This window comes from Meriones unguiculatus, chromosome 15 (genome assembly GCF_030254825.1).
Source record: "Meriones unguiculatus strain TT.TT164.6M chromosome 15, Bangor_MerUng_6.1, whole genome shotgun sequence".
Classification (NCBI taxonomy): domain Eukaryota; kingdom Metazoa; phylum Chordata; class Mammalia; order Rodentia; family Muridae; genus Meriones; species Meriones unguiculatus.
This window is the reverse complement of record NC_083362.1, coordinates 77,940,838-77,968,451: the sequence shown is the minus strand read 5'-3', so window position 1 is coordinate 77,968,451 and position 27,614 is coordinate 77,940,838. Positions and strand designations below refer to the sequence as shown.

Here is a 27,614-nt window from a genome sequence, read left to right as displayed (position 1 = left end):
TTTACCCATAACTATCTATTCTACTTCTCTTTCCTAATGGATCTATTTGTATCACCTAGTCACTTACTATATACTTATCTTCTGTGGTTCTACAGACTATAGCTTGATTATCATTCACTTAACAGCTAATATTCACATGTTTTTCTAGGTCTGGGATACCTCACTCAGGATGATGGCTCCTGGTGGGGGTAGGGATGTGCTAATAGTAGCCAGTGACTAGAGAAAATGAAGGACGGAGAAAAAAAGACCACACACACACACACACACACTAGATGGATGAAGTAAGACAAGCTCCAAGCAAGTTCCAACAAACTTCAACAACTTTACATGGGCAGACAGACAGACAGACAGACAGGTATATGTGTACCTTCACACACTGGGTGGATGGAGAAAAGCTTCAATGAGCAAGCTCCAACCATTTTGCATATATACATATACACATACACACATCCGGTGGGTTATTCACAGGCACCTATAACTTTATTTTTTTCTCTGCAGCTTATATATCTCAGCAAAATCTTTCAAGCACTACAAAAATCACAGTGTGGCTACATTCCATCTTTAAGTTAATGATTACTTACATGTTCCTCAATTCCCTCACGTATTATGGGTGAAAAAACAAATGTGAAAACAAATTATTCCCAAGAACCCATATACAACTTGTTATAGATTAACAAAGTGTAAGCAAGCAAGGTAATTGTCTCACCCAGTTTCTCTTTACTGGCAGGCTGTAATTTGCGGTTACAAAGAAAGAATCAATTAGCTTATAAAAGTAATCTTTTAAAATCTAAAAAGAATCACAAATCTAAACTTTGATATAAAAAACAATCAGCCATTTCTACTTTAAATCCTCAAGGTGCACATCTTCTCACTAACAATTTTTCTTAAATCATTGAAGCTGAGGGCAAAAACGGGTACAAAAAGTTCACCTTGAAGCTCAGCTTCAGTGAGAATAACGTCAGCTAGTTTTAATTTGAGCTATTGTCCTTGCTCCCTAACCTCAAAAAGTCCCTAGCTCAACCATTAAGAGTGTACTTTTCTGAACTTCAGATTGTGTCCTCAAGATTTTCTACATCAGAGCCACTGAGGAGAAACACCTTTGCCTAGCCTTATTAAACAATCTATTTTCCTAAATTCTTTCTAAGGGTAGTGGTCACTGATAACAATCTGCATTTCTAGGTTTTTCCCAAGGGTGGTAGATGAAGCATTAATCCGCTCCTGCAACAATGCCTGAAAGAGATCAAGCATTATTATTCTGATTACTGCCCAGTAAGGGGCACAGCTCCCACATTAGGAGGGATGTGGTAACCAGAGGCCAGCAAGCAGAACAATGCTCAGGACACACGATCCTCAGGCTCTGCCTCCTCAGCACATTCAGCAGGGTTGTGCTAACAGGTGGGCCGAATTCCATGAGTTCTAAAGTCCTTGGTTGTTGTTCTCACAGGGGCCTCAGTATATCTATTTACCTGTGAATTTCATAATGCCGTGTGTGTGTGTGTGTGTGTGTGTGTGTGTGTGTGTGTGGCTTTTTGAGACAGGGTTTCTCTGTAGCCTTGGCTGTTATACTCCATTATGTAAAAGTAGCACATTTTCTTTATCCATTCTTCTGTTGAGGGATGTATAGATTGTTTACAATTTCTGGCTATTCTGAATAGAGCCCACATTACTTACAGGCCAGTCTCACAGGCATTTTCTCAATTGTGGTTCACTCTTTGCAGATGACTCTAGGGTGTGTCAAGCTGATTTAAACTAACTAACTGACTAACTAAAACAAAACTAACCAATACACAGAGTAGGCGTTAGGAAAGTTATTTGTATAGCATGAGCTTTCTCATGAGTTTCTGTCAACTGCAGTTTTTAATAAGTCACAGGTTACCTTCCAATGCTCTGGAGTGTGCCTACTTCACTGGTCCTGACCAGTTCTAGTTGGCCTTGGCCAGGAGCGGTATGAGGTTCAGCCTTCCTTTTGCCAACAAGTTTTTCTAGTATATTATTTTTAGCATTTGTTTATTTATTTGGGGTAAGTACAGGGGCCAGAGGACAACGTGTACAATATGGTTTTCTCCTACCACCATGTTGGTTCCAGGGCTTGAGCTCAGGTTCTCAGGCTTGGTTGCAAGCACCTTTGCCAGATGAGCCATATCACTGTCTCATCATTTTTTTTTTTTTTTAACTGTAATAGTTTTGCAGCTTTTGTGCCGAGACTGTCCTTCACTTTCCGGCCATCCTTCCGCACCATCAGGACAGATGGCTAAGCCTAGCCTGTGGGAACACAGGATTTTCCCATAGAGCTGAGGTTACTTGAGGAGGGTAGAGTTCTGTCTTCGGTGGGGCTCTGCTGGGTCAGTGGGCAGGAACCTCCTACCACACACCAAGAGTGGCTGCAGGGGTCCCAAATGATCTGTTCCTTCCTCTTCTGATGCTGTCTCCTCTGACAGTCAAGCTACTTAGAATAGTGTCTGTTCTTGTCCTCCAGAGGCAAATACTCAGAAAGGAACCATAGGTTCATGCGTATATATCATATACTTTTACACTCTATAGATACATCATCCCTTACAAGGTGAAGGCTCAGAGACTATTGCAGAAGAGAGGGTGGAAAGAATGGAAGAACTGAAGGAAGAGTGGCTGAGAGAGGTAGAAAAGCCATTTCCTCCAGCTTAGGATGAGCATCAGCCATGAACAGGGAAACTGCTGCTGTGATCCCCAGCCACGGCAGTGAGACACGCACAATGCGGCTGTGGCAAATAGATTAATGTCGGTCATGAAGCTGTTAACGCTACCACTTAGCGGGACACAAGGGCCAGTGGACCTGGGGTCCCAGCCATGGCTCCCAGCTGCATCAAGTCTGGCACAAATGTCTGCGGTATGTGCGAGGTGCGAGTGCACTAGGAATTGCTAATGTAGCAGTGCGGCTTTGTGACTGTGGCCTAGGCTGAGTGCGCCTTCTCAGTGATTGAGCCACCCAGAGTCACCAGGCTTCTGCAAGTAACTCCAGTTAACTGGCTCACCAGTCTATACTTGGATGGAAGCCTTTCTTAGTGTCTACAGGGTGAGCAAACTTGGTTTCTACAGAAAAGGCCATACAAAACAGACGTCAATTAGGCAGTAAACACTGGATGAAGTGGGAGTGGGGAGGGTCAACCACCAGTTGGAGAAACTCTGGCTCTGGGTATGACTGCAGCATTTGGGCCAAGACAAAAGACAAAGCACAGAGAGAGAAGGCTATGACACCTCCAAATGTGCAACTGGCTTTGTGGCCAATCCTTGTCTCCACACACTCTGGGGCCACATCCTCAGAGAGTGCAGGTTCCAAGCCAAATGTCAACTTTCCTCACAGCCAGACTCCAGCAGACCACTCCCACAGCCATTGGCCTCATGATCAACAAACCACTGTACAATGGAAACACCACCAGGAGGCTCAGGACTCCAACAGCCATGTTACTGCTCAAGTGCGGCTTTGTGACCGTGGGGTCTCCGAGCTAGAATCTTCCTGAATACAGAGCCAGAGCAGCATCGACAGCCATGGGCCTTAGAGGACAGACTTCCAGATCATGGCTGCTTCCCTCTTGCCCAGTCCTACACAGGCCATGAAGTTTGGAGGTCCCAAAAGGAAGCAGCCATTAGAGGGTCCTCTGAGATAATGTCTCCTGGCTCCTTGTTCCTTCTTTGCCTCTCACCACTTGGATCTGGGTGCCACTGAGGGTGCTTTCTTCACTCCAGGAAGAGCTCTAGATGAACTCAGTGGCTGGCCATCAAGGCCCCACTCTGTTGCCCCAGGGGGTCTTGATGTGGGATGGCAGGTATGTGGTCTTGTTCCAGGGCCCTTCAAGTTGGACTTGAGAGTCTCAGTGCTCTGGCCCTTTCTGGATGCAGCCTCTCTAGACCACCTGGGTTTCTCGAGTGTTCAAAACCCACAACAGGTTCAGGATGATTTGGGAGGGTCCTGACTAATATCACAGGTTCCTCTGGCCCATGGCACTTGCTTACTTCTTCTAGGTGAGGGTCAGGCTCTGAGAATCTTGGCTCTTGTGGGGTTTATTAGAGAATGTGGCTGGCATGGATGCCTCTTGGAACTCCTTGGCCATGTAGTAGTAGCAGATGGCATCCAGACAGCAGTTGACGTCTGAGATCTTGCCTGTGATGGCCAGGGCACGGCTGAAGGTGTCACGGGCAGCACAGGTGTTCAGGCCCAGGGAGACCTGCACTGTCAGGACCACATGCAGTGGCAGGAAGCAGATGATGAACACTGCCAGATTGGCCCAGACCATACGGGTGGCCTTGTGGGTGGCCTCTGCCTGCCCTACATCCGTGGCTGGCCTCCGCACCAGCGCAGTCACCACCTGTAACGAGCAGAAGACCACTATGGCCAGCGGTAGGTAGAATCCCAGCAGCGAGAAGATGGTGGTGAAGTTGTGCCTGCTGGGGCTCCTGAAGCAGAAGCCACCCTCCTGCAGCCCCAGGCGCCAGCGCACCACGAGGGAGGAGACCACCACCACCCAGAGGGCCACACACACTGCTGCGGCCTGTCTCGGGGACCGCAGCTCACGGGCACGGATCGGATGCCGCACTGCCACGTAGCGGTCCATGGCGATGGCGGTGACCAAGCTTATGCTCATGTACCTGTTGGCCAGGTAGATGCCCTGTGAGAGCTGGCAGACGGGTGTGTCTGAGGTGTGTCTCAGGGAGTACAACATGAATGGCAAGGAGCAGAGCAGGCAGAGGTCAGCCACAGCCAGATTGGTCATGTAGACTCGGGTCTCTGTCCACTGGTGCATGCGACAGCAGAACACCCAGAGTGCCAGGCCGTTGAGCAGCAGGCCCAGCACCAGCAGCAAGACGGAGTAGGTGAAGAAGATGTAGTTGACTGAAGAAGGCCATGTGAGGGCTTTACAAGTTGCATTCATGGTTCTAAGGATGCAAAAGGGACAGAAAGTAAGGGTAGGTGGAGGGAAGAGTCCCAGGGTAAGGCCCTGCCCCCGTGCCAATGCCTGCCCATCTTTCTGTAGTTATTCGGGAGCAGGCATGCAGCACACTGTGTCCCTCCTCCAGACATCTGAAACTCCCCCTTTCAAAGAAACCATAGAATTTCTAATATCAGAGATCAGACCTCTACTCTTGCCTGATGCGTCTAAAACAAAAAGGGGGAACTGTAGAGAGCTGCGGAATGCTGTGCCTTAAAGATGGAGCTGGTTTCCGCCTTCCACCTTCCCGATTTGAGTGCTCTCTGTCACGAACAATTCCACATTTGGCTAAGGCTGAGGATCTGGCTTGCTTCCATGTATGTGGACCTATCTGCATTGCCCACGTGGCACGCTGGGGTTGGCTACCCAGAGGCTATTTAAGCTGTGGGCTGGCTTTCCCCAGGGTCAGATGATTGTTCAAGGTTCCTGAATAAACTGCATTGAAAAAAAAAAAAAGAAACCATAGAAACTGTAAAAACCTCAAATTCACCCTCAAGGCCCAGCCTCTGCTCATTGGACAGGTAAACCAAAGCCTCTAGAAATGATGGGAAGACCTACTGCTGCTGTGACCAGCCCAATGCTAGAGGCAGAATGACCCCTCCCATCTCCCTAGCCCTCCTCTCCTTCACCAGCCTGTTTCCGGGGAGACAGGGGCAGGCAGAGTATCTACAGGTCTTGTCCAGGAAACACCCAACTCTCTAGAGCTCAAGTCCTACGCAGAGACCAAAGCCGACCAGCCTTACCCAGCATGCAACTCTGAGAAGGAAGACCTCAGAGGCAGCTCCACCTATGGGCCTAAGGATCCCAAAGCGGGACCTTGTAGTTTTCTGCTCCCAACCTACATCCAATTCACAGACGTGGCCATCACTTAATCTGCTTGGCCTGTCCCCCAAACACAGGACACAGTATTACAGCTCAAGGTTGCCTCTGGAAAGCTGTGGGAAATTCTGCTCTGCCACCAATAGGTCTGCAGCAGGTCGAGGGCCCATCCCAGGCTCATGTCTGAGATCAGGGTGTCTACCTGAGCTCAGAGGTACACATTTCCTAGTGTTAGAAGCCCTGTCCTCCAGGACCTGGATATGCTCAGAGGCTCCTGCTACTGCCATTGTCAAGAACATCCCAGGGCCACCCTCTGCTGTCCACACTGGCCCCTTACTTCCTTGTCCACTCTCTACAGTGAGGCCCAGGAGGATTACTGAGCTCATTAAACCCCGCCCAGGTGGGTTGGGCAGTGGTCTGACATCTGCACTCAGATGGTGGCACAGCAATCAAATGCCCTCACCCATCTTAGTCTTGGGCCAGCCTCAGCTACCCCACCATAGGGGTGCTGCTGTGACTTCACAACACTGAGTGGAAACTGACTCAAGAAACTGCCAGCAGGCGCTGAGTCCAGGCATACTGGACATGTTCCTTGTTGAGTACCAGGACCAGGAAGGGCTGCAGGATTGGGTGGGTTGTAGGTCTAGGGTTTACTGCAGGGGCTTTCTGCTGGGAAAGATGACAGAAAAGAATTAGGTTCACCAGGGAGAGTCGGGGCCAAGCTGGCTCTCTGCCTTGGAAACATGGGAGGCATGTGTCTTCCCCAACACAGGAAATGGACAAGCACCCGATCAGTGACTGAAGACAGGAAGGGTAATAAACACTAAATTGAGCCAGGGCTCATTTCCTCTTTGGTCCCCAGGGAACGTACAAGCCCACAGTCCATTAGAGAAGCCAGGCACAGATTCCAGCTGAGATGAATATTCTGCTATCATATTTTTGTGTCTAGATTCCATATCTGCCAGATTAGGAAGGCCTATTTGCCAGCAATCACAGTTTAATGAGCCCTGTTTTTCCACCCTTCAATACTACCCAGAGTCCTGAGGCCCCTGGGGGGGACCCTGAGCCAGGCTGAGCTCTAAGGACCTCCTCAGAGTCTCTGACACGGACTACTACGATGTTCCTTTCTGCTCCTCACTCCCAGATACCCTCACCCAGAAGCAAGCTGTGGAGCCTCCAGGTTGATGGCTGGAGTTTGTTCAGTATCCGAGAGGAGCCCCTAGGAACCTGGGCTGCCTATGGGGAGGGGCCCCATCATCCCTCCCATCGGAGGCCTCTGCTCCTGAGAGCGTGGCACCGCACACACGCCTCACTCTCTGTCTCTGGGCTTGGAAGAGGCAGCCTGGCTTCTGAGCGGCCTGAAGCCCGTGGAGGTGAGCTGTAGGACCGCTGCTTGGCCTCTCTCCCACACGGCTGCATGGAGGCCCCCTGTGACACACCCAAGCTCGAAACTGTCAGGTTGGTCTCAACATGGCCAGCACTTTGTAGGGTCAGGTCAAAACCTCTGTCTACTTACGACAGCACAGAGCTCCAAGGAAGAAAGACTCGGACATTCCAAGAGGCCAAGGTGTGCACACAGCCTGGAAGAAGCACGCTGCTCAGGGAGCCTTCAGGACATGCTACATTCAGGAGTTCAAGTCCCAGGGCCTACAGCCAGCGTGTCCTGGCCTTGCCTCAGTAGAGCACAGGGGACTGCAGCCAGCACACTCCCAACTGCCTCAGAGTCGGAGGTGGGTTGCCATCAACAGGCACTTGGCATTCATCACACAGCCAGGGCTTGGATGCTCACAGCTTCTTCTGTTCGGAGAAGCTGCCAGTGGCTGCTGGCTGGGGAGATGGCACTTTCTGGCTATAGTAACTTCCACCCGGTGTGAGCTATGAGGCTGATGTGGGGAGGGAAGCCAGTGTGCACAGGGCAGTTCCTTTCCTCCACCTCCACTGGCAAGATCGAGTTCCCTCATGTACAGGTGAAGCAGACGCCTGTCCTGTAGGTTTAGCACTGACCACCTATGAAAGAAGCCTGTAGAGGCAGATGGAAAGCCTGAGCCCACCTGAGCCCATCCCTGGGCCACTCTGATGTCTGAATAGGGACCCACAGACCCCCGAGTGCTTGTCTGCTCATAAGCAGGCCTAGGGGCCCACCCACTGGCTGGGGACAGGAATAAGGCACTGTCAGTAAGATGCTGCAGACGCTCTGAAACCACAGGGGCTCGAGCCTGGACCCCTACAGAAGTGCCGCAGGCATTTCAAGTGCAAGACACCACATATAAAATAGACTTTTAGGTCTCAGATGCAGTCGGCACTAAGGCCTGGAAACATCCTGAGCATACCACAGCCCAGTCCCTACTGTGCCCAAGCATACCCACCTGACACAGCCCAGCCCTACCTCATCTGACAGACCCCATCTCTTCCTCACCCTCACCACACCAGACAACCCCATCCCAGCCCCACCTCATCTGACAGACCAGCCTTACCCATTCATCCTACAGCCTGCAGCCCCGCATCAAGTGATAAATCTCACGCAGCTCTGACCCCTGTGGAAGCCTCCGGTGACATCTTGTCACACACCTGTCCTCCCTGGGGCTGAGGATGTCGAGCCTCACAGCTGTGTGTCTTAAGCCTGCCCCTGACGTAAGTTGAGTAGGCTGTTGGGCTTATTGACGGCAGCAACAGGGAGGCGGCAGCTCCCCGCCCCCACTGCCTGCGCTGCTTTTACCAGTCCTGAGGCCAGCCTGCAAAGTGGGGATTTCTGGAAGGGAAGCTGATACCTGCCACCTCTGCTGACACCTACAGAGAAGCAGCAAAGGATGCATTTGCTCTGGAAACAACTTGAAATGGCTAGCCAGGCATCTCAGCCCCACCCAGCTTCCTCTTCCTTTGGCTCATTTCATTCTTTCTCATCACCACAGGGTGGGCCCCTGCAGTATCAATGATTACAAAATGGCACCCTGCACCCTGCTCTCCGGCTGGAGGCAGCAATGCTCCTCCTCTTCCATGCTCACAAAGATGTTTTTGACAGTCACGCCACACATTCCTACCTGACAGATGACCCAATCAACATGTATAGCTATGATAGAGGTAGGTCTGGCTCAGATAGCACAGAGACAAATCCAGACAGCTTACTCCTGACGGGCTACCAGCCTAACCCAGTTCCTCAGAAGCCGTTCCAGGGCTCACTCTCTTAGACCAGAATATTTCCTTATGCCTGTGAGCCTTGGCAGGCTTTCTTTGCCACAAACATCTTCATCCAGAGTTCAGGGGCCACATGCCAAACTCACCTTCCCAGCCCCGACCAGCTAAGTGCTGATGACCCACAGCCTCTCTCCACAGATAGTGTTTCTGTCCCCAAAGACCCAAGGGGCTAGGAAGAGCTTCATTTCCACCCTCCCCATTTTCCAGAGGCGGGAACTGAAACCCAGAGAAGGAATTTATTAGTGTGTCATGGTTGGTGGCAGGTTTGGGACCAACACCCTAGGCCCTCGTCTCTCAGGCTGAGATCTCTGCACAAAGGGAAGACAAGCCTTAGTTTGGCCTCAACCACTTCTTCCACTGTTTCTACGGGCACAGCCTATGCCATTGATCACCTTTCCAGACCTCAGCCCCACCACTCAGCCTGGTGTGGAGAATCCTACCAAGGGCCACAGTGCTTCCAGGAGAACTGTCTCTTCTCTAGGCATGGGACTGGGTTTTCATCCTCGCCATCTGGCCATAGGATCTGCCCTGTGGGTCAGTAGAAGGTGCTGCTGGGTGGAGGCTTGGTTCCCTACCATCATGCGGACTGGCTCACAGGGCAGGACATCACTCCAGGATAGTTTCTCCCTTTGGATAGAGAGCTGAGACAGCAACAAGCAACATCAAGACCTCTGCCCCCTCCCCACTGGGCTTCTCCCCAGCAGCAGCCTGGTGACCTAGATGGTTCTATATTCCGGAAAGACACTGACCATGCGGAGGTCATGCTGGGCTCTGAGGCACCATTTTCTTTTGGATAGGGCACAAACTGCCCTCAACCCTGTCTCCACACCCCACCAAGCCACCACTTGTACTCTAGCCTAGGCTCTCAAAGGGACTCAAGGCAATACATTCAGGCTGTTCATGGGGCTGCCCAGCCCTTTTCTCAGAGGACTTAGATCTCCAGGTCCCAGAGACCTGGCCATTGCTGGTCAGATTTCAGTCGAGGCCAAATCCATACTCGCCCTGCTGGACAGCCTTAGAGTCATATCTGACTGGTGCCTCTTGCCTCTATCAGCCTCTGATCCTGGGTGGCGCTCTCTCCCTGAGGCCTGCCTGCCCTAGCTGGGGTCCTGCCTTGGCTGTCCTCACCTCCTTCTCGTATGATGAACCTGCTAAGCCCACACCAGGCTCAGTCTCTCTTTCACTGCCTGTAAATCAGGTTGTAGCTCCAGCTACTGCCCCAGCGTTGTGCGTGCTGCCATGCTCCCTGCCATGGTAATAATGGACCCTCTGAAACTCTAAGCAGGCCCCAGTTAAATACTTCCTTTTCTAAAAGTTGCCATGGTCGTGGTGTCTCTTCACAGCAAAAGAACACTAGCTAAGACAGGTGCTCAGGCCTGCAGGATGTTGGAGCACAGTGCCCTCCCCTTGAGGATACTGTGGCCACGTCCAGAGCCTGAGGCTGAGGCTGGATGGCGCTTAACTTCCATCCATCTCCCTGGGCTGACCTAGTCCCTAAGGCAAAAGAGACACTAAAGGCGACCCTGTCTCTGTCTAAAATGTTGACATGGATCTACACAGACGTTTTCACATTTGTCTCACTAACTCAATGCCTTAAGCATTGTTTTTCTTTCTTGAAGTTTATTTGTCTTAGGGCTTCAAGTGCTGTGCCCCAGCTAGTGACCATTTGACCACACAGATATGACACAGCCACAGGAGACATGATCAGAAGGTAGGACTCTCTGTGTCCTTGACCCTGGCTGTGCAAAATAGGGCTAGCAGGAGGATGTGAACTATCCCCCAGTACTATGCTGGCACTTTCAGTTCTCTCTTCACAGAGCCAGGTCTTGAAACAACATCTTCCTGAAAGTGCCCCTCCCCCACAGCTGTCCCAAAGCCAGCAGCCTCTAACCTCTAAGCCTCTATTTTGCTGAGGGGTTCATGGACTAGGATCCATAAGGGGTGGGTGTGGAGTGGAGATATACCCTCCGCTGTGAACCTCACTCATCCATTGGCCCTGGATGGTCCAGCCTCTCTCATTTTCCATTCTGCACTCACTCCAGGTCCTTCCTGGAGGACACCTGTCCTCAGCCTGCCAAGGCCACTTGCCTTTACTTCACAAGTCATATCCCCATTTCACAGGACAACAAGGTGCCAGAAACAGCAATACCCTTGCGCTCCACATAGACTGAAGCCCCTCTCCATCTCAGGACCCCAAGCTTTCCACCTCCTCAATAAAATCCCATCTGGAAGCCTTTTCTGCTGCCTGGAAGCCCCCAGCATTCAACCTGGTATCCTTTCCAGGAAGTGGCAGTGAGGCACCCTGGGCACACCCTTGCTCCATCATTCCCTCCATTGTGAACCCAGCAGTCCCTCTGCAGGACGAGCTTCAGTGACCCCTTTGAATCTCGGTTGTCTGCTCTCTCTCCAGCTCTCCACTGGGGCTGCCGGGCACGTGCTCTGGGTGGTTTTGGCCCCTGCTGCTGTCCTCCTCTTTGGGCTTGTGCGTTTGTCTCTCTGCAGCGTGACCCTGACAAGGGGCAGTTAAGCACCAGGGCAGGCTGTAACTTTCACCTCCAACCCCAGAACCTGGGAAAAGCTGCCATCTTGGTGCTTGCTCTATAGGTCTTGTCAGGCAGCTGAATGACATGGCCCAGACTTTTGTCTGGGGACAAACTCTTACAAAACTCTTATCTGCTAGCAAGGAGGCACTCAAGTATCTGATAACAGTGGCAGGATCTGGGATGCTCCTGAAAGCCCCTGGTAGAGTAAGGCTGGGGGAAGTTGGATCTTCGTTAAGCAGATGTGACAGCGGTGACCCTGTAGGGATGGGACATTGTTATCTCTGCCTTAGCTCTGAGTTTTCTGTGTATTTGAAAATTTCCATAAGTTTACATGAATAAAGAAATGAGTATGCATACATGAGATATGAATATGAGATATGAGTCTGTGAATAGCGAAGTCTGTCTGTTATTTAGACAGACAAAGTGGTCAGGCAGTTGAGGGACATGATAACACAAGGCCAGTAACTTTGTTGTGGGGTCCCTTCAGTCTGAGACTTGCTCCATATGGGCTCTTGATGGCTGAACCCCAGCCTCTCTTGGCCTTCCTTAGCAAAGAAGGCCCCTCTGGCTCCCCCAAGTTCCTGCTATGGCAGAAACTAGACCACTGAAAATGGTTTGGGTTGTGAGTGGCAGGAGAGGCTTCCTCTGAGTGTGAGGTGACAGGAGGAGGACTGGTTACACAGGAGCCACGTTCTGTATCTTTTCCTAAACAAAAGTGCCCTAAGGCCACCGAGAACTACGCTGACCACACATACAGTCCTGATTCCATGCCTGCCGACCACACATACAATCTTGTATCCATTCATGCCTTCCACAAAGCTCTGGAAGACAAGGGTGGGAACAGGGAGCTGAGAGCGCAGGGTCTGGCTAGGCCTGGATTCACTCACCTTCTTAGGTGCTGCCATGCCACACAAACACGAGTACTGAACTGTGGCATCAAGTTCAGTCTAAAGGATTCTGGTGGGACAAAAATGCCAGCTCATGCCGGGTAACGGTGGGGCACACCTTTAATCCCAGCATGTGGGTGGCAGAGGCAAGAGGATCTCTGTGAGTCTGAGGGTAGCCTGCTCTACAGACAAGACAGCCAGGGATACACAGAGAAACCCTGTCTCGAAAAACCAAAAAACAAAACAGTAACGACATACCTCTGCCCTCCAAAAAAAACCCACCCCAAAACCAAACCAAACAAACAAAAAGCAGGCGCACGAGAGTTGTGCAGTGAACATCCTACTCTGCTCCAAGTTGAATGATCGCACCAAGAAGCTGACACTGGGCAGAAGGGGGCCAGTCCCTTGGTGAGGGACTTTCTTCCATCAGGGTACAGGTCTTCTGCTTGGGCAGACTAAGGGGATGTATCTCAGGTGGACCAGGAATTAGCTTAATTGGTTCCCCAATTAAGCTGCTGGGGCATACTGGGGCAGCTCTCTTGGGAAACCCAGAGCTAAGGGTTCTCACATCACCCCTTCCTCCACCCCAGGGCCACCAGTTCACTGAGATACTTCCCTTGAGGTTGAGCAAGATGTGGCTGATGATATACTTAAAAACAGAAGAAGATATGTGCATAGACTGTTAGAGATATGAAAAAAGTATCCATCGTAATCAAGACAAGACAGGCACAAATTACAGCTCTCTACAGCACCATGACTACTTTATCAAACAGGCACACATCCAAAAGTCTGATAATCTCAGAATAACCTTCCTCTGGCACGAGTCATTGCTCGCTAAGATGTTACAAACACCAGTGGGGCACTTGACCATGTTAAGCAAAATGAGAGCTGTATTTATTAGTTGACCCATTAACCCCATATCTAGGAATCTACTACAGACAGTGAGAAAATGATGAGCATATGCTTTAGGAGCAGCACTGCAGTGCAGACCTCCAGAGTGGCAATAACCCCTAAACCTCAAACTTCAGCCTTCAGGGCTCTGACTGAAGGAAGGATGCTGGCTCCGTGGAGGACTGCATAGCTATAAGAAGCAAGAGAATATTCTGTGTCTAAAATCTACTTCTAAGCCAGTTGTGCACACTTTTAATCCCAGCACTTGGGAGGCAGAATCAGGAGGATCTCTGAGTTTGAGGCCAGCCTGGTCTACAGAGTGAGTTCCAGGATGGCTAGGGCTACACAGAGAAACTTTGTCTTGAAAAACAAACAACAAAATCTTTGTAAGTGAGAGAGAGAGAGAGAGAGAGAATGCTAGAATCTCATGCATGTTCAGTGTTCTACCATTGAGCTATAATGCAAACCCTCTTTTTATCTTTTATTTTTATACAGGATCTTACTAAGTTTTCCAGGCTAGTCCTGAACTCACTCTGTATCCCAGACAGGACTTGAACTTGTGATCTTCTGGTATCAGCCTTTAGGTCAGCCTGGGAAACATATCTGTGACACAAGATCCAGACAACTTACGTACTTTTATTTTTATTTTATTCTTTTTCTTAATTTATTTTTTAAAAGACAGGATGGCAGTGTATAACCTAGGCTAGTGTGCTGGCTGGTCTTATGGCAACTTGACACAAACTAGAGGTATTCTAAAGAAGTGAACTTCATTTAAGAAAATGCTTCCGTAAGAGCTGGCTGTAAGGCATTTTCTTAATTAGTGACTGATGGGGGAGGGCCCAGCCCACTGTGGGACCACCCTGGGCTGGTGGTCCTTGGTTTTATAAGAAAGCAGGCTGAGCAAGCCATGGGAAAGTAGGCCAGTCAGCAGCACCCTCCACAGCCTCTGCCTCAGCTCCTGCCTCCAGGTTCCTGCCCTGTGTGAGTTCCTCCCTGACTCCCTTTGATGATGAACATCAGTATAGAAGCCCAATAATCCCTTTCCTTCCCAATTTGCTTTTTGGTCATGGTGCTTTGTCACAGCCAACAGAAACCCTAAGACAGCTAGCCTACAACTAGGAGCCTCTGCCTCAGTGTGCTGAGATTGTAAGTGTGTAGCACTGTGCCCAGATAATTTACACCTTGTTTATCTGGAGCCAGGAACATGTGAAATTTTCTTGTTTGCTTGTTTGGTTGGCTGGTTGGCTTTATTTCTTTTTTGAGATTGGATCTCACTATGTAGCTCTAGCTGTCCTGGAATCTATAAACCAGGCCATCCTAGAACCGAGATCCACTTGCCTCTATCTGACTGCTAGGATTAAAGGTGAGTTATCGCCATGGCTGGCTTTACAAAAGTAAATTTTAAGGATCCCTAACAGTGAAAGCAAAACAAAGCTAGTTGACTTGTATTATCAGTAGACAGTATAACCTTCCCACTCTTAAAAGTGAGTATGGATCCCAGTCATTTCAGCCTGCTTGCAAATAAATAAATAAATAAATAGATAGATAGATAAATAAATAAATAACTGCTGTTTTCAATAATCATTTCCAAATATTTTAAAATTATATTTTGCCTATATATGAACGCATTCCAAAAACTAAAACATTACCCAAATCTGCACCAGTTTCAGCAATCATGGTTGGCATGTGGCCCTGTTACCTAGCGCTGTTGTGACTGAGAATGAGAGAATTGAATGACTGAGTACTGCTGAATATTGGGGTGGAGAAATCATGTATGAGGTTAAGGTCATTGTTTAGACATGAATTTGAACCAAACGTGTCTGTTTATACTTATCTCATCTTAAAAATAATCAAGATATTTCTTAGTTCTGTCCACTGACAAGACCTAGACACAAAGGCTTAACCCAAAAGTAACAAGTACTCCTGAAGTCTATACGGCAATCTCTGAATACCATATTATTTGTGGAGCAAGAGAAATTCTCCTGAAAGGTAGCCTAGGATGAAAAGAGAGTAAGATGAGCCTGGAAGGTCTTTCTGAGAACCAAATGGTCACAAAGATGACAAAGGCAATACCCATAGGACTCAGGCATCAACCCAGATTGGCTGCATCAGACAAAGAAGGGACGGTTTGGGTATCAACAGGGTACATTTAATGAAGTGGAATATAACAAGTTTAAATCTGTGAATCTGCGATCACCCTTTAAAAAGCTGTCACTAACTTTGGAAGATGCTAAGAAAACAGTTAATTTTGAAAGCTAGTCTCTGAAAATGGTGGCACACACCTCTATCCTGCCCACAACACTATGACCAAACAGCTCCTGAGGAGGCTTCCTTACACACTGTGGCTAGCAAATGAAGGAGGATGTGGGTGTGGCCGTCTTGCAGACTGACTGACAAATGAAGCTGGCGTCAGCACTGGTGTCTTTCAGAGCAGTCACATTGCTACACTCACACACACAAACTACCCCTAAAGCAAGAATCTGAGGACAACAAAGATATTATCACCCATTTTTTGTGGGTAAGGAGTCAGGGCTCAGGCAATTCAGGGTCTCCAGGTCTCATCCAAAGCTCTGCAGGAAGGAGACCTGCTACGCTCACTATGGGACTGCCTGCTGGGTCTCTTTCTCTACAGGCTGCTGGACATATCCTAAGGCAAAGAAATAATAAACAAAACCACTGCCTCTGCTACAGAAGCAGCTTGATAACTGTTTAAAACTTTTCTCCAGTGATGTCCCTTTGTCCTCCCTGTGGCGATGGGGGAAGGTGGGGGCGGGTGGGAGTGGAATAGTTTTACTCCCCAACCCCAGCCCTTCCCTGGAGAAAAGACAACTTCTCTGTCCTTGTCATCAGCTGCAGAATGGATGTTTCCAGGAACTAGTTCCTAGTAACTCTCATCAGTAGTCTTTGGATTAAACAGTTCCCACTCGCAATGTCAGATGTGACCAGCTGTCACCTGTTATTGTACCTCTGATCCTCTATCTGATTGCTTCACACAACTCTTTATAAGGCAGTGCCTGGAGTTTGTGGCATGGAGGCATCTTTCCTCAGAGGGCCTGCTGGACCAGGCTCATGGCTGTTATGGATCAAGCTGGAAAGATCACACCAAAGATTCTGGCCTGAAGCCAACACCCCTGGTCCTGGCTAGACTATAGAAATTGTTCTTTCAAATTTAAGATAAGACTTGATCCCTGCCTCTTTGTACTCTGCTACAAACATACAAGGTGCCCTCTTCCAGCTATGGTAGCCATGGTTGTGAGGGTCATGTAATTTTAGAAGTCTTTCTCTTTTCTCATTCTGGGCTGTTTGTTGGTGAAATGATTAAAATAATCTGAGCTAGTAGAATGAAGGCATAGAAGTAACACTGGTCATGATTTGGTCATCACCAACATGAACTTGTGGGGTGCTAAGCATGACAGTTAATAGTGGCTATGCTGGGGCAGTGGTGGTACACACTTTTTAATCCCAGCACTTGGGAGGCAGAAGCAGGTGGATCTCTGAGTTCGAGGCCAGCTTGGTAAACAGAGTGAGTTCCAGGACAGCTATAGAAAACTCAGAAAACACAGAAAACTCAGACTCAAAGAAAAAAAAATAAATGAAAACAACAGCCTCTCCAAAATATTGGTGATCAACTTGACATGATCTAGAATCACCTAAGGAACAGAAGCCTCCTCAGGACCCTGGCTGGGTGGGTCATTTGGGTGCTTGTGTTTGTACTTGTAGCCTCAAATCTACATTGTACAGTGGGGAAGAATCACAGACCAGGAGAGCCAGACACTGGCTCAAGTTCTCAATGAAGTGATAGAAGGCAGAAATGCATGACCAGCCCAGGCTTCCTGGCTGAGAAAGGAATAACAAAGGCAGTGGAATACAGCAGATTTTACAAACTATGGAGAAGTGAAGGTAGCTGTGTGCTGAAGGGAGAACAGGTTGGAGTCCAGAGACAAATCAGAGATAAAATTCATCCTAAATGTGATTAGCTAAGGGGCAGGCACTGCAAAGTGCTACTGAAAATGGTTTTGTTTGTTTTTGTTTTGCTTTAGATTTTGGAGACAAAATCTTGAGTTAAGATAGAAAGACAGGGCAAAGTATAGACGCAAGAAGGAAAAGAAATCCCTCACCCCAGAGTCTGGTTGAAGCTTCTCATCAGCTGAAAATCAAGAATTCTAACATAGTGTCTTAGTTTGGATCTTATGACTGTGAAGAGACATCATGACCACGGCAACTCTTATACAGGAAAACATTTAATTGGGCCTGGCTGACAGTTTCAGAGGTGTGGTCCATTATCATCATGGTGGAGAACATGGCAGCATGAAGGCAGACACGGTGCTGAGAGTTCTACATTTTGATCCAAGGGCAGCAGAAAGAGACTGTGTGTCACACTGGGTGTAACCATATATGAGACCTCAAAGCCCACCCCCCTGTGACACTTCCTCCAACAAGGCCACACCTCTTAATAGCACCACCCCCTATTTGCCAAGTATTCAAACACATGAGTCTATGGGGGCATAACTATTCAAACCACCACATTCCACTCCCTGTCCCCCATAGGCTTAGAGCCATAAAAGTCCAAAGTTCAAAGTCTGTTCTGAGATTCACACAATCTCTTAACTGTAATCCCCTATAATATCAAAATCAAAAAATGGATCACATACTTCCAACATATAATGGCACAGGATATACATTACCATTCTAAAATGGAGGAAAGGGAGGATATTGAGGAAATACTAGACCAAAGCAAGTCTGAAAACCAGCTGGGCAAAATCCAAACTCTGTATCTCTATGTCTGATGTCTCTTCAGATCTCTAACTCTTTTCATCTTTGTTGATTACTCATAGTAGCTTTCCTTGACTCCTTGACTCTGGCATCTCTAACATTTTGGGGTCTCCAAGGCAATCAAGGCTTCACCTTTACAGCTTCACACAATAGCCTTTCTGGGTCTCCATGAGGGACACTCCTGACACATTCCTGGCCTCAGTGGCTTTCCTTGTTTTCAGAGGGAGATTCTATAACCCCTTTCTTCTGTCTTTGGTTCTAAAGCCAGAACAATGTGGCTGAAACTGCCAAGTTGTGCTGCTTGCTAGGGCTGGAACACAGCCTCTTGATTCAGCTACATCTTCCCCAGCTTTCTGTTTTCCATGGTTTCCTTCACTGCTTAAACTTGGCTGACCTCAAACTCAATCTGTAGACAAGGCTGTCCTTGAACCCAGAGATCTACCTCTGTCTCCTGAGTGTTGGGACTAAAGGCACGTACCACCACACCTGTACCTAAAACTAGTCTTAAATTCCTTTCACAAGATAGAAGCTTAGCTGGGTGGGATCTTGCCCTGAGGTCACCACTTCCTTATTCCATTTAATAACTTTAATCGGTTTATCTCCTTGATATATAAATTTTGTAATTTTTCTTTGCTCAGCTTGCTTCTTTTTATAAAAACATTAAACACTAATAACCATACTACAGTGTCTATACCAGGCTGTTTTGACATTTTCTTTGCCAATCTAATTAATATAAATTAATCTAAATCTCTTCTCTTTAGCTTCAGGTAGTCTTTGGACAAGGGCAAAAAGCACTCACACACATTCTTCACCAAAATATCACAAGACCAGTCTCTAGGCAACATACTAAAATTTTTCTTCTTTGAAACCTCTTGAGCCAGTCCACCACAGTTCAAATCACCCTCAGCACCATTGTCTCCAATGATTCTTCTGGTACAGCCCATTAATCAGCGCTTAAAGCATTCCACAGCTTTCCTAACCTAAAGTCCCCAAATCCACATTCCTCCAAAAAAAAGCATGGTCAGGCCTATCACAGAAATACCCCACTCCTGTTACCAACTTCTTAGTGACAGTGAGCATCTGCTAAAGATGTTCCTCTCTCTCTTGTGACTTTTTAGGAATCCTACCAGAATTGCCCTTTCCAGTAAAACATGTCCTAACTGTTGGGCTTCAGACCCAATACAAGCAGCTGAGGCAAATATTTAACATACCAAAGTGAACCTGGCCTCCAAGTTCTCCCAGAATCCTTCAGTCCCTACCTATTGTTTACAGGGCATAGCTGGCATGCCTTGCCTTCCACCCTGAACTTTCTAGCCCTTGGGCTGGCCTTCCCTATATAATTTTGGTTTCCTCCCTCTCTCTGCAGTTTCTCTCTCCCTGTATGCACACACTCTTTCTCTCTTTTTCTTCCCCTTCCTCTCTGTCTCTCTCACCATGTTGACTTCTTTGGCCTCATTCCTTGGGACCAATGAACCCACCCAAAAGATGCATCCAGTAAATCTGTTTTTATGCTTTAATCTGATTTGAATTGGCTCATTTAGTCAGTGGAAAAAACCTACTACTAACGCCCTTGTGTAACCCTAGTAGCTACTGCTTTCATTTCACCATCTTGTATTCCCATCCAAGGGAACATTCAATCATATAATCCCGTTTATTAAAAACTAGGAGAAAATAATTGCTTAGTAACCCTTTGGAACGTAACTTGAAAGCCACCAAAATAGTAAGTATGGCTAATGCTCAGACACTTAATTGCGACTTTCTCTTGAACAGTCATGTTTGAGTGCTTTATCCCTTCTGTGTCTCTTGTCTTCTTAATCATGTGCTTAAAATCTATGCTAAAAACTGCCTTTAAATAAACTGCAACTCCTTGAGAAGCCCACACTCATGCTCTCAGGTGTGTCTTCTTGCCTTTAGCACCTTTCTAGCTCCACACCTACTAGATACAGGCTTGTCCTAAAGTTCCTTTGTGTATCAAAGCCAATGAACTGGTTTTTACCTGCAGCTAGTCCCGGAACTCCTCAGGCTGCCACAGGTGACAGATCAGCCGATGTCTCCATCCCAGCTAGTTCTGACAATTTCACTCTATAGCCCAGGCTTACCTGAAACTCAAAATATCGCCCAGGACTGCCTTGAACTCATGACAATCCTCCTGCCTTAGCTTCCCAGGTACTAGGATTATATGTATGAACCACCCACCATACCTGTCTCTGTGAAGAATGTTAATTCTGTGACAGGTATATATTGTTTGTGTGTGTCTAGGGAGATAGCTCAATAGAAGAGTGCTTCTCTTGCATGTGAGATGCCCTAGATTCAACTTTCAATACAGCAAAACAAACAAATACCATTTGGCTAGAGTTAACCAAGGAGTCACTTCTTTGACAACAGGCCAGATTGTCAACAGGGCAGCACAGCTGCTTTGATCCCTTCATGGATGCTCCAGCTACAAACTCCACCGCCATATCTTTTGCTTTGGGGCTTGCTCCAATCATGAGTACTCCAGCAGCCTGTAGTTGTTCTGGGTCACTATATTTTGGCCAGGAAAAGTCTTGGTTGGTGTCTCAGTGACTCTGTTCATCTTTCTACTAGAGAAGCTTAGGGAGAACTCCCTTCCTTGTTTGCTCCTGAGTTGCACACACTCAAGGCTAATGGTTGGTATATATGTTGGGTAGTGACAATAATGGTGGGTTTGAAAGCTGTACACAAACATAGCACATCCCTTTACTGTCTAGATTATACAGCACTGTTTCTGCTTTTGGAGGTCAGTCCTGGAGACTTCTCTTTCATTACCAACCACTGGTGTTGTGTTACAATATGAAGGCCAAATAAAAGTTTTTAAAAATGGTCTCTTGCCTACTTGTGGTAGAGTAGTCTGAACTGATTACTTGGGGCAGACAAAAACTCACCTTAATTCACAAGGTCCATTTCCTCAACTCTTTCAGCATTGAAATGTGGATTGCATCACAAACCCACTGAAGCTTCAGTCCTTAAGGTCCCTGTGGACTCCCAGGTCACTAGCCCTCAGTGCATGCCAGGTAGACACTACCTTCTTTCTCTTGAAATAGCATCTAGCAAAGTTAATATGGCCTCACTTTGGAGACTTTTTGATAAACTATTTTAGTGAATCTCAGGATTATACAAGTGAGTCCCTGTTACCCACCATGAAAATTAGGGATAGAACTTAAAGTGACCTTGGAGTCTCTCTTGAACATTACCCTGAAATCCTCTGATGCCCTCACCACCACAGAGCCACTTCCTCTGTGGTAACCATGACACACATGGCACCTCGATTTATTCTACTCTCACCTTTCTGATGCCCACACCACCACAGAGCCACTTCCTCTGTGGGAGCTATGACACACATAGCACCTTGCTTTCTCCTTCTATGACCTTTCCTCTCACATTGCCACTGTCTTCTCGTGAGCTCCTCTGGGTACTGGGCCCTTTTCTTGCCATAGCATACTCTCCACAAGCAGATTCTCCTGTTCCTATTAATCTCACCATTACCTATGCTTCTGGCTTGAGCTGGGTCAGCCTAGATTCTGGCTTGAGCTGGGTCAGCCTAGATTCTGGCTTGAGCTGGGTCATGCACAGGTCTGCCTAACAGGTGTTTTCTCTCAGATGCCTCCAAAGTCCTTTAAAATCAATTGGTGAGCTAGGCATGGTGGCACACACCTTTAATCCCAGCACTTGGGAGGCAGAGGCTGGCAGATCTCTGTGCGTTTGAGGCCAGCCTGGTCTACAAAGTAAGCCCAGGATAGCCAGGGCTACATAGAGAAACTCTGTTTCAAAACGACAATAGCAACAAAACAAAATCAGTTTGTGTCCAGATGACCTCATCATCTATCCTTTTCATCTCTCAAAAGCTAATTTTCTCTAAAATTTGCCAACTCAGAGTAATGTCTCTACTGCCTACACCAGATATGTGAATCTGGTTCTTCAATCTTCCTTCCTTACCTCTTTCCTACTTCCAATTAATCATCAATAAATTAAAGACACATGTGATAAATCCTACAATAATCACTGAAAATAGGACAAAAAGGTAAGAGGACCTGATGAAGGAGAAAAATGGAAGAGAAAACAAGGTACTAACTATCCAGAATAGGGAGAAAAAAGAAGGGACAGGGCAAAGAAGGTAGATGAGACAAATAGAAAGCAAAGATGCTCACCTTAAACCAAGTAATACCAACAATTACTTAAACGTAGCCTGGTATGAACAAGCCAGTTAAAAAGCAAAGATAAGCCAAGGAGATGGATCAGCAGGTAAGAACACTCGCCATGAAGCCAAGAAAGCTAGATGATCTGGGTTCTCTCCCATGCAAAAATCCAAATGCAGTGTCACACGTCTGTATCCTAGAACTTCTATGGGAGATGGAAGGTGGAGACAGAGGAAGAGCCCAGAAGCCCATGGACCAGCCAGCCTGGAACACGCAATGAAGCAACAAGAAAGATCTGCCTCAGAAGAGGGTAAAAGGAGAGAGCTGATCCTAAAAGTTGTCCTCTAACATCTGTGCATGGCACATGTTCACCTAACAATAAAATTAAAAAATTATAAAAGTGCATTTAAAAACAATATTCTGGCTGTGTGATACACACTTTAAATACAAAGAAAAGTTAAGAGTAAAAGGAAAACAATATAAAACAGTGGAGAAGTTGTAAGATTTGAGCATGAGTTGTAAGAAAGCCAGGTTGGGTGTAATGCCAAATAGACCAGCACCGAGTTTTAACGTTTTCCACAGGAACTCACCAAAAGTTAGTCAGGACATGTGTGGCACCAACTGACCTGTCACAAATAGATTTATAGGACACCACACCTAGCAACAGCAGACAAACAGGACAAGGATTATCTTCAAATGCATATAAAACATTCTCAAAACAGGCCACTGTCAGGCTGTAAGGCAAGTCTCTGTAAAATTAAGGCTTTGAGTCTGGCTCTGTGGCATATGCCTGTAATTCCTCACACTCAGGAAGCTAAGGAAAAAGGACCACAAGTTCAAGGCCAACCTGGGCAACAAAGAAGAGCTTGTCTCAAAAACTAAACCAAAAAACACTGAAAAGGCTTTCAGTGGGGCTGGAGAGTTGGCTCACAGGTTAAGAATATGCACTGTTCCTTCAGAGGACCTGAGTTCAGTCCCCTTGTTGTGTGGCGCATAACTGTCTGTGCCTCCAGCTCCATGGGGACCCAAACCCATGCAGTCATACACACATACATGCACATGCATATGTGCACATGAATGCATACACACACACACACAAACACACAGAGTCTTTTCTAAAAGGCTTTAAGTTATACAGAGTATGTTTCTGAAATATAGCAAAACTTAACTAGAAATCAGTAACAAAGCTATAACATCTAAGGAAAGCTCACAAAGCTGGGTGTGATGGCATGTTTGCTATCCCAGTACATGTGAGGCTGAGGCAGAGGGATAGCTACAAGTCCAACACTAACCTGGGCTATGTAATGAGACCCTATCTCAAAAAAAAAAACCCCAAAACATATATATTTATATATTTAAATTTTAACTTGAAAGCTCCCAAAACAATACATTTAGAAGCAATTCAAAGATCAATGATAACTGAAAGAACATTAGAAAATACTTGGAACTAAATGACAATGAAAACGGAATTCATCAATGCTTGTGAGAGAAGTTAATGCCATGCCTACAGAAAAAAAATTATACCTTTCATGTTTATTCCAGAAGATAAGAGATACAGTCACTGAGCTGAGATTCCACTTTAGGAATCTCCCAAAGAAGCAGAAGAAAGGAAACATGAAAGAAAGAATGGGAATTTAATGTGGTAGAACAAAACCAGAGCTGGCTGCAAGCTGGGCCTGGTGGTGCAGACCTGTAACCCCAGCTTGCTTGGGACTTCTAAAGGAAAGTCATGAGTTCTGCCCTGCACAATTTCAACAGCAGCCTAGACAACTTAGTGAAAACTTGTCTCAGAAAAAAAAAAAAGCTGGTTATTTATGAAGGCAAACAAAACTGGCAATCTTCTGGCTAGACTGGTCAAAGCAAAACAGTTACAAATCACTATGAGAAGTGGAAGAAACAATGAGAGACTTCCAACATTAATAAGAGTTAAAAGGGTATCAATAGCTTTAACCAAATACAATTGACAACTTTGATAAAATGATGAATTTATTAAAAGTCACCCCTTGCCAAAGTTAGGATCAGAAATACAAAATAGATGAGATCGAGTGTGTTCAGAGTGGTATGGCCATAGACCAGAAATATAAAATAGAATAGCTTACATCCATTAAAGTTCTTACGTTCATACTTTTAAACCTTCCTACAAAGAAAACATCCCACTTTGACAGTGTCCTTGGTGAGGTTCATCCTGCACTTAAATATAAAGGGAACTGGATCTTATTCAGAGTATCAGAGAGGACAGTCCACAGAGCACCTTCCATGGCAGTCTCAGTCTTCTCACTAGAACTGGACAGAGGTGTTAAGACCAATGTCACACATGAACATGGACATGAAAATCATCCCAAACCCCAGGAAACCGAAGGCAACAATGTATACACTGAGCATGTGCCGTCAACCAGAACCCTAGGAACGTGATGTGAGTTCTCTGTCAGTGGGGTTCATCACTCAACAGGAGGAAGAAATTTACATAATCCCCTCAATAAGTGCAGAAAATATATTTGACAAAACTTCCTGCTTCTCACAGACAAATCCCTTAACAATCTAGGACTGGAAGAATACACCCCACACGTGATAAAGGACAGCCACAGGAAGCGGACAGGAAATGTCACACAAGACAAAGAGGGGCTAAAAGTGGTTCCTTCGTACTCAGGAACAGAGTAACTCTTGCCATTGTGTTCAAAATGGCACATGAGACTCAGCCAGAGAGCACAGGGCAGGAGGGAGGGGATGAAGACAAGAAGCTATAGTATTGTCACCTAGGGCTGAAATGTGCATGTAGAACCCTTAGGGGTTTGCGGGGAGGAAGGAGGGAACGGAAAAAAGAAAACTACCAGCTGAATTAGAAAATTATAGCATACTCTAAACAGGCCAAAATAATGTATCTCTATATAGCAATAAACAATTAGAAGCTAAAACTACAGTATCATTTATGGACACTGAAACATTTAGGAAAAAGTGTGAAGCATGTGTTCTCAAAGCTATAAAATATTGCTAAGAGAAATTAAGACAACCCTAGATAGATAGGAGACAGACAGCCAGCTACTGCTTCTCCTTAGACTAACCTAGGGGATGGGTCCAGTGCATCTCACTGGTTTCTTGGCTGCACTGGATCACAGCCTCCCACTCAACCCAGGCACCACCCACATGTCTACACAGCCTTCCAGAGGCTCGTAAGACTTCAGCCAAAGAGAACTCACACACATGGTAACTCCCTACTGCCCGTGAGGTTAAGACTCAAGTTTTGAAGGTCTACCAGGCCTTCGCCTGCCCCTCCCCCCTCATCTGTGTGTGGCCGTTGCTCTCCCCACACTGCAGGCCCAGCCCTGAGGGGGCCAGCCCATGCTCTTCCCCTTGCTGATTTACCACCATGCTGGTGTTCATGCACCAGCTCGTTAGTTGGATGCTGAGGCTCTGATCACTAAGGGATCATGGGCTCCAGGTGGGGTGCAGTGTATCTTGGCCACATCTAAGGCACTGGAATGTGGAGTGTGCCAACCTATCCACTTCAGGATGAAGTGAGGTTGGGAAATGAAGATATGAAGTGAGTGACCCTCCTGCTAAGCATCCTTGCTGGGCCTGGAAGATGAGGGCAAGCCCAGATCAATAAGGATACAAAGTCATAGGGACAAATACCAGTGCCCTGACATGACACCTTCCCAGGCCCTGGGAAGAGCACAAACACTGGTCCGTGGCCCTGATGCCCCCACCAGCCCAAGCTAGGCACATCTTCCTGGAACATGGACTCCTGGCCAGCTGCAAAGGAGCAAGTATCCCAGGACCTGAAGGTAAGCTTAGCCCGAGGCATGGTCTGAGTGGGGGAAATGCAGGCATCCTTGACGGAACTTCACACCAGCATTCCCCTCCCCTGAGATGCAGGGCTAATAGGCCATGTGGCCCAGCCCAGACCCAAAACAGCACTCTGAGCGCACTGAACTCTGAGGACAAATGAGGAACTGCCAGGGGGCTTCAGCACCAAGGGAATGACCCCAAGTTCTGCAGATGTAGTTTGAGCTCCCTTTAAGGGAAACATGTAGAAAGTGCTCCCAGCCAGCAAGGCTAGCCAGCCTGCCCTACTAAAGCAGAAACCACCCAGCCACCCAGCCACCCAGTCACCCAGCCACCCAGCCACGCACCCATCCAACCAACCTCTCTGACAGAGCAGCCCCACCCAGACCTCTGTAGTGGGTTCAGAGACTGCAGTGTATTTCCAAGAATAAAATAATTTTTCCATTAATTTCAAATGGAGGCAAATCTGGCAAATATGAGAGGATTAAAAAAAGACAAGAGAAGCAGTGGGGTATGGTGGCATGTGCCTGTAATCCCAGCACTCTAGGACGGAGAGGCAGGTGAATCTCTGTGAGTTCAAGGCCAGCCTGGTCTACAAAGCGATTCTAAGACAGCCAAGTCTACACAGAGAAACCATGTCTAAAACAAAAGAGGCAGAGAAACACACCTAGAAAGCTCTGTAGGCATAAGGCTTGCTTATGAGTGGGAGAGGTGAGGGGGGAAGAAAAGGAGATAGGGGAGGGGAGAAGGGATCATGAGAGTGCAGAGCATGAGATCTACTGGCTGGCCTCTATGATGCTCACCAAGGCTCTCAACAGCCCAGCCCACTGTTTAGTCGTCTGTCCCACGAGGCCCCTCCATGACCACCTGCTCTCAAGGACAGGCCTCCGTACTCACCCGAGATGCTCTGGACTCTCAAGATTGACAGCCTGGGAGGACACAGAGGTGAGAAAGGACAGAAGAGGGAGAGCCAGGATTGGGCAGCACACAGTGTCATGAGGCATTTCCCTACTACCCTGGAACAGGAAGTATTGCTGGGAAGGGGCTGGGCTGGTAGAGTGGCCAAAGTCTCCCAGGAAGGAGACATTCTCACACAAACACACCCAACCTGCCCTTCTGGATCTGCCAGGTCCACCCTCATCCCTTCCTGCCAACAGGCACTGTGTGGCTCTGGACACCTTGGGAAACAAGCCCCATTGGGAAACCTCAGCTTTTCCTAGAAACCTGTTGCTCCTATCAGGGTTGCTTTATATAGCAAGTGTTTATAAATAAGAGACGTCTCTGGCACTTCTGGAGGCTACAACTCAAAAAGCAAGATCTTGGAGATGCAGTGGCTGGTTCATACCTGGTCATCTTGCTGCAGCCTCATATGACAGAAGAGGTAGGGGGCTCTCTAAAGTTCCTTCTATAAAGTTACTGTATTACTTTTCTCATTGCTATGATAAAATATCTCATTTGAGACAGACAACTAAAGGGGTAGATTTATTTTGGTTCATGAGAAGTGATATAGTCCCTCACGGTGGGAAGGAGTGAAAATGGGAACACAAGGCATCCAAAGTCAGGAAACAGAGACAAATTCTGGTATTCTGCTGCATGTCTTTATTCATCTGG

At 47.3% G+C, this 27,614-nt stretch overlaps 1 protein-coding gene across 3 annotated transcripts; it reads right to left on the bottom strand.

Annotated features, from left to right (window-relative positions):
* Positions 1–458: 458 nt before the first annotated feature.
* Gpr35 (G protein-coupled receptor 35) lies at positions 459–27,172 on the bottom strand. Of its 3 annotated transcripts, none has more exons than XM_021632088.2 (2): positions 26,901–27,172; positions 459–4,908 (listed from the first exon to the last, which is right to left on the bottom strand). In XM_021632088.2, the coding sequence occupies exons 1-2, from the start codon at positions 27,005–27,007 to the stop codon at positions 3,993–3,995; spliced, it is 1,023 nt and encodes a 340-aa protein (XP_021487763.2). In that variant the 5' UTR covers positions 27,008–27,172; the 3' UTR covers positions 459–3,992. The 3 variants fall into 3 exon arrangements, with proteins under 3 accessions (XP_021487763.2, XP_021487764.1, XP_021487762.1); XM_021632089.2 differs by lacking the exon at positions 26,901–27,172 and adding an exon at positions 26,807–26,893; XM_021632087.2 differs by lacking the exon at positions 26,901–27,172 and adding an exon at positions 8,255–8,527.
* Between the last annotated feature and the right edge of the window lie 442 nt (positions 27,173–27,614).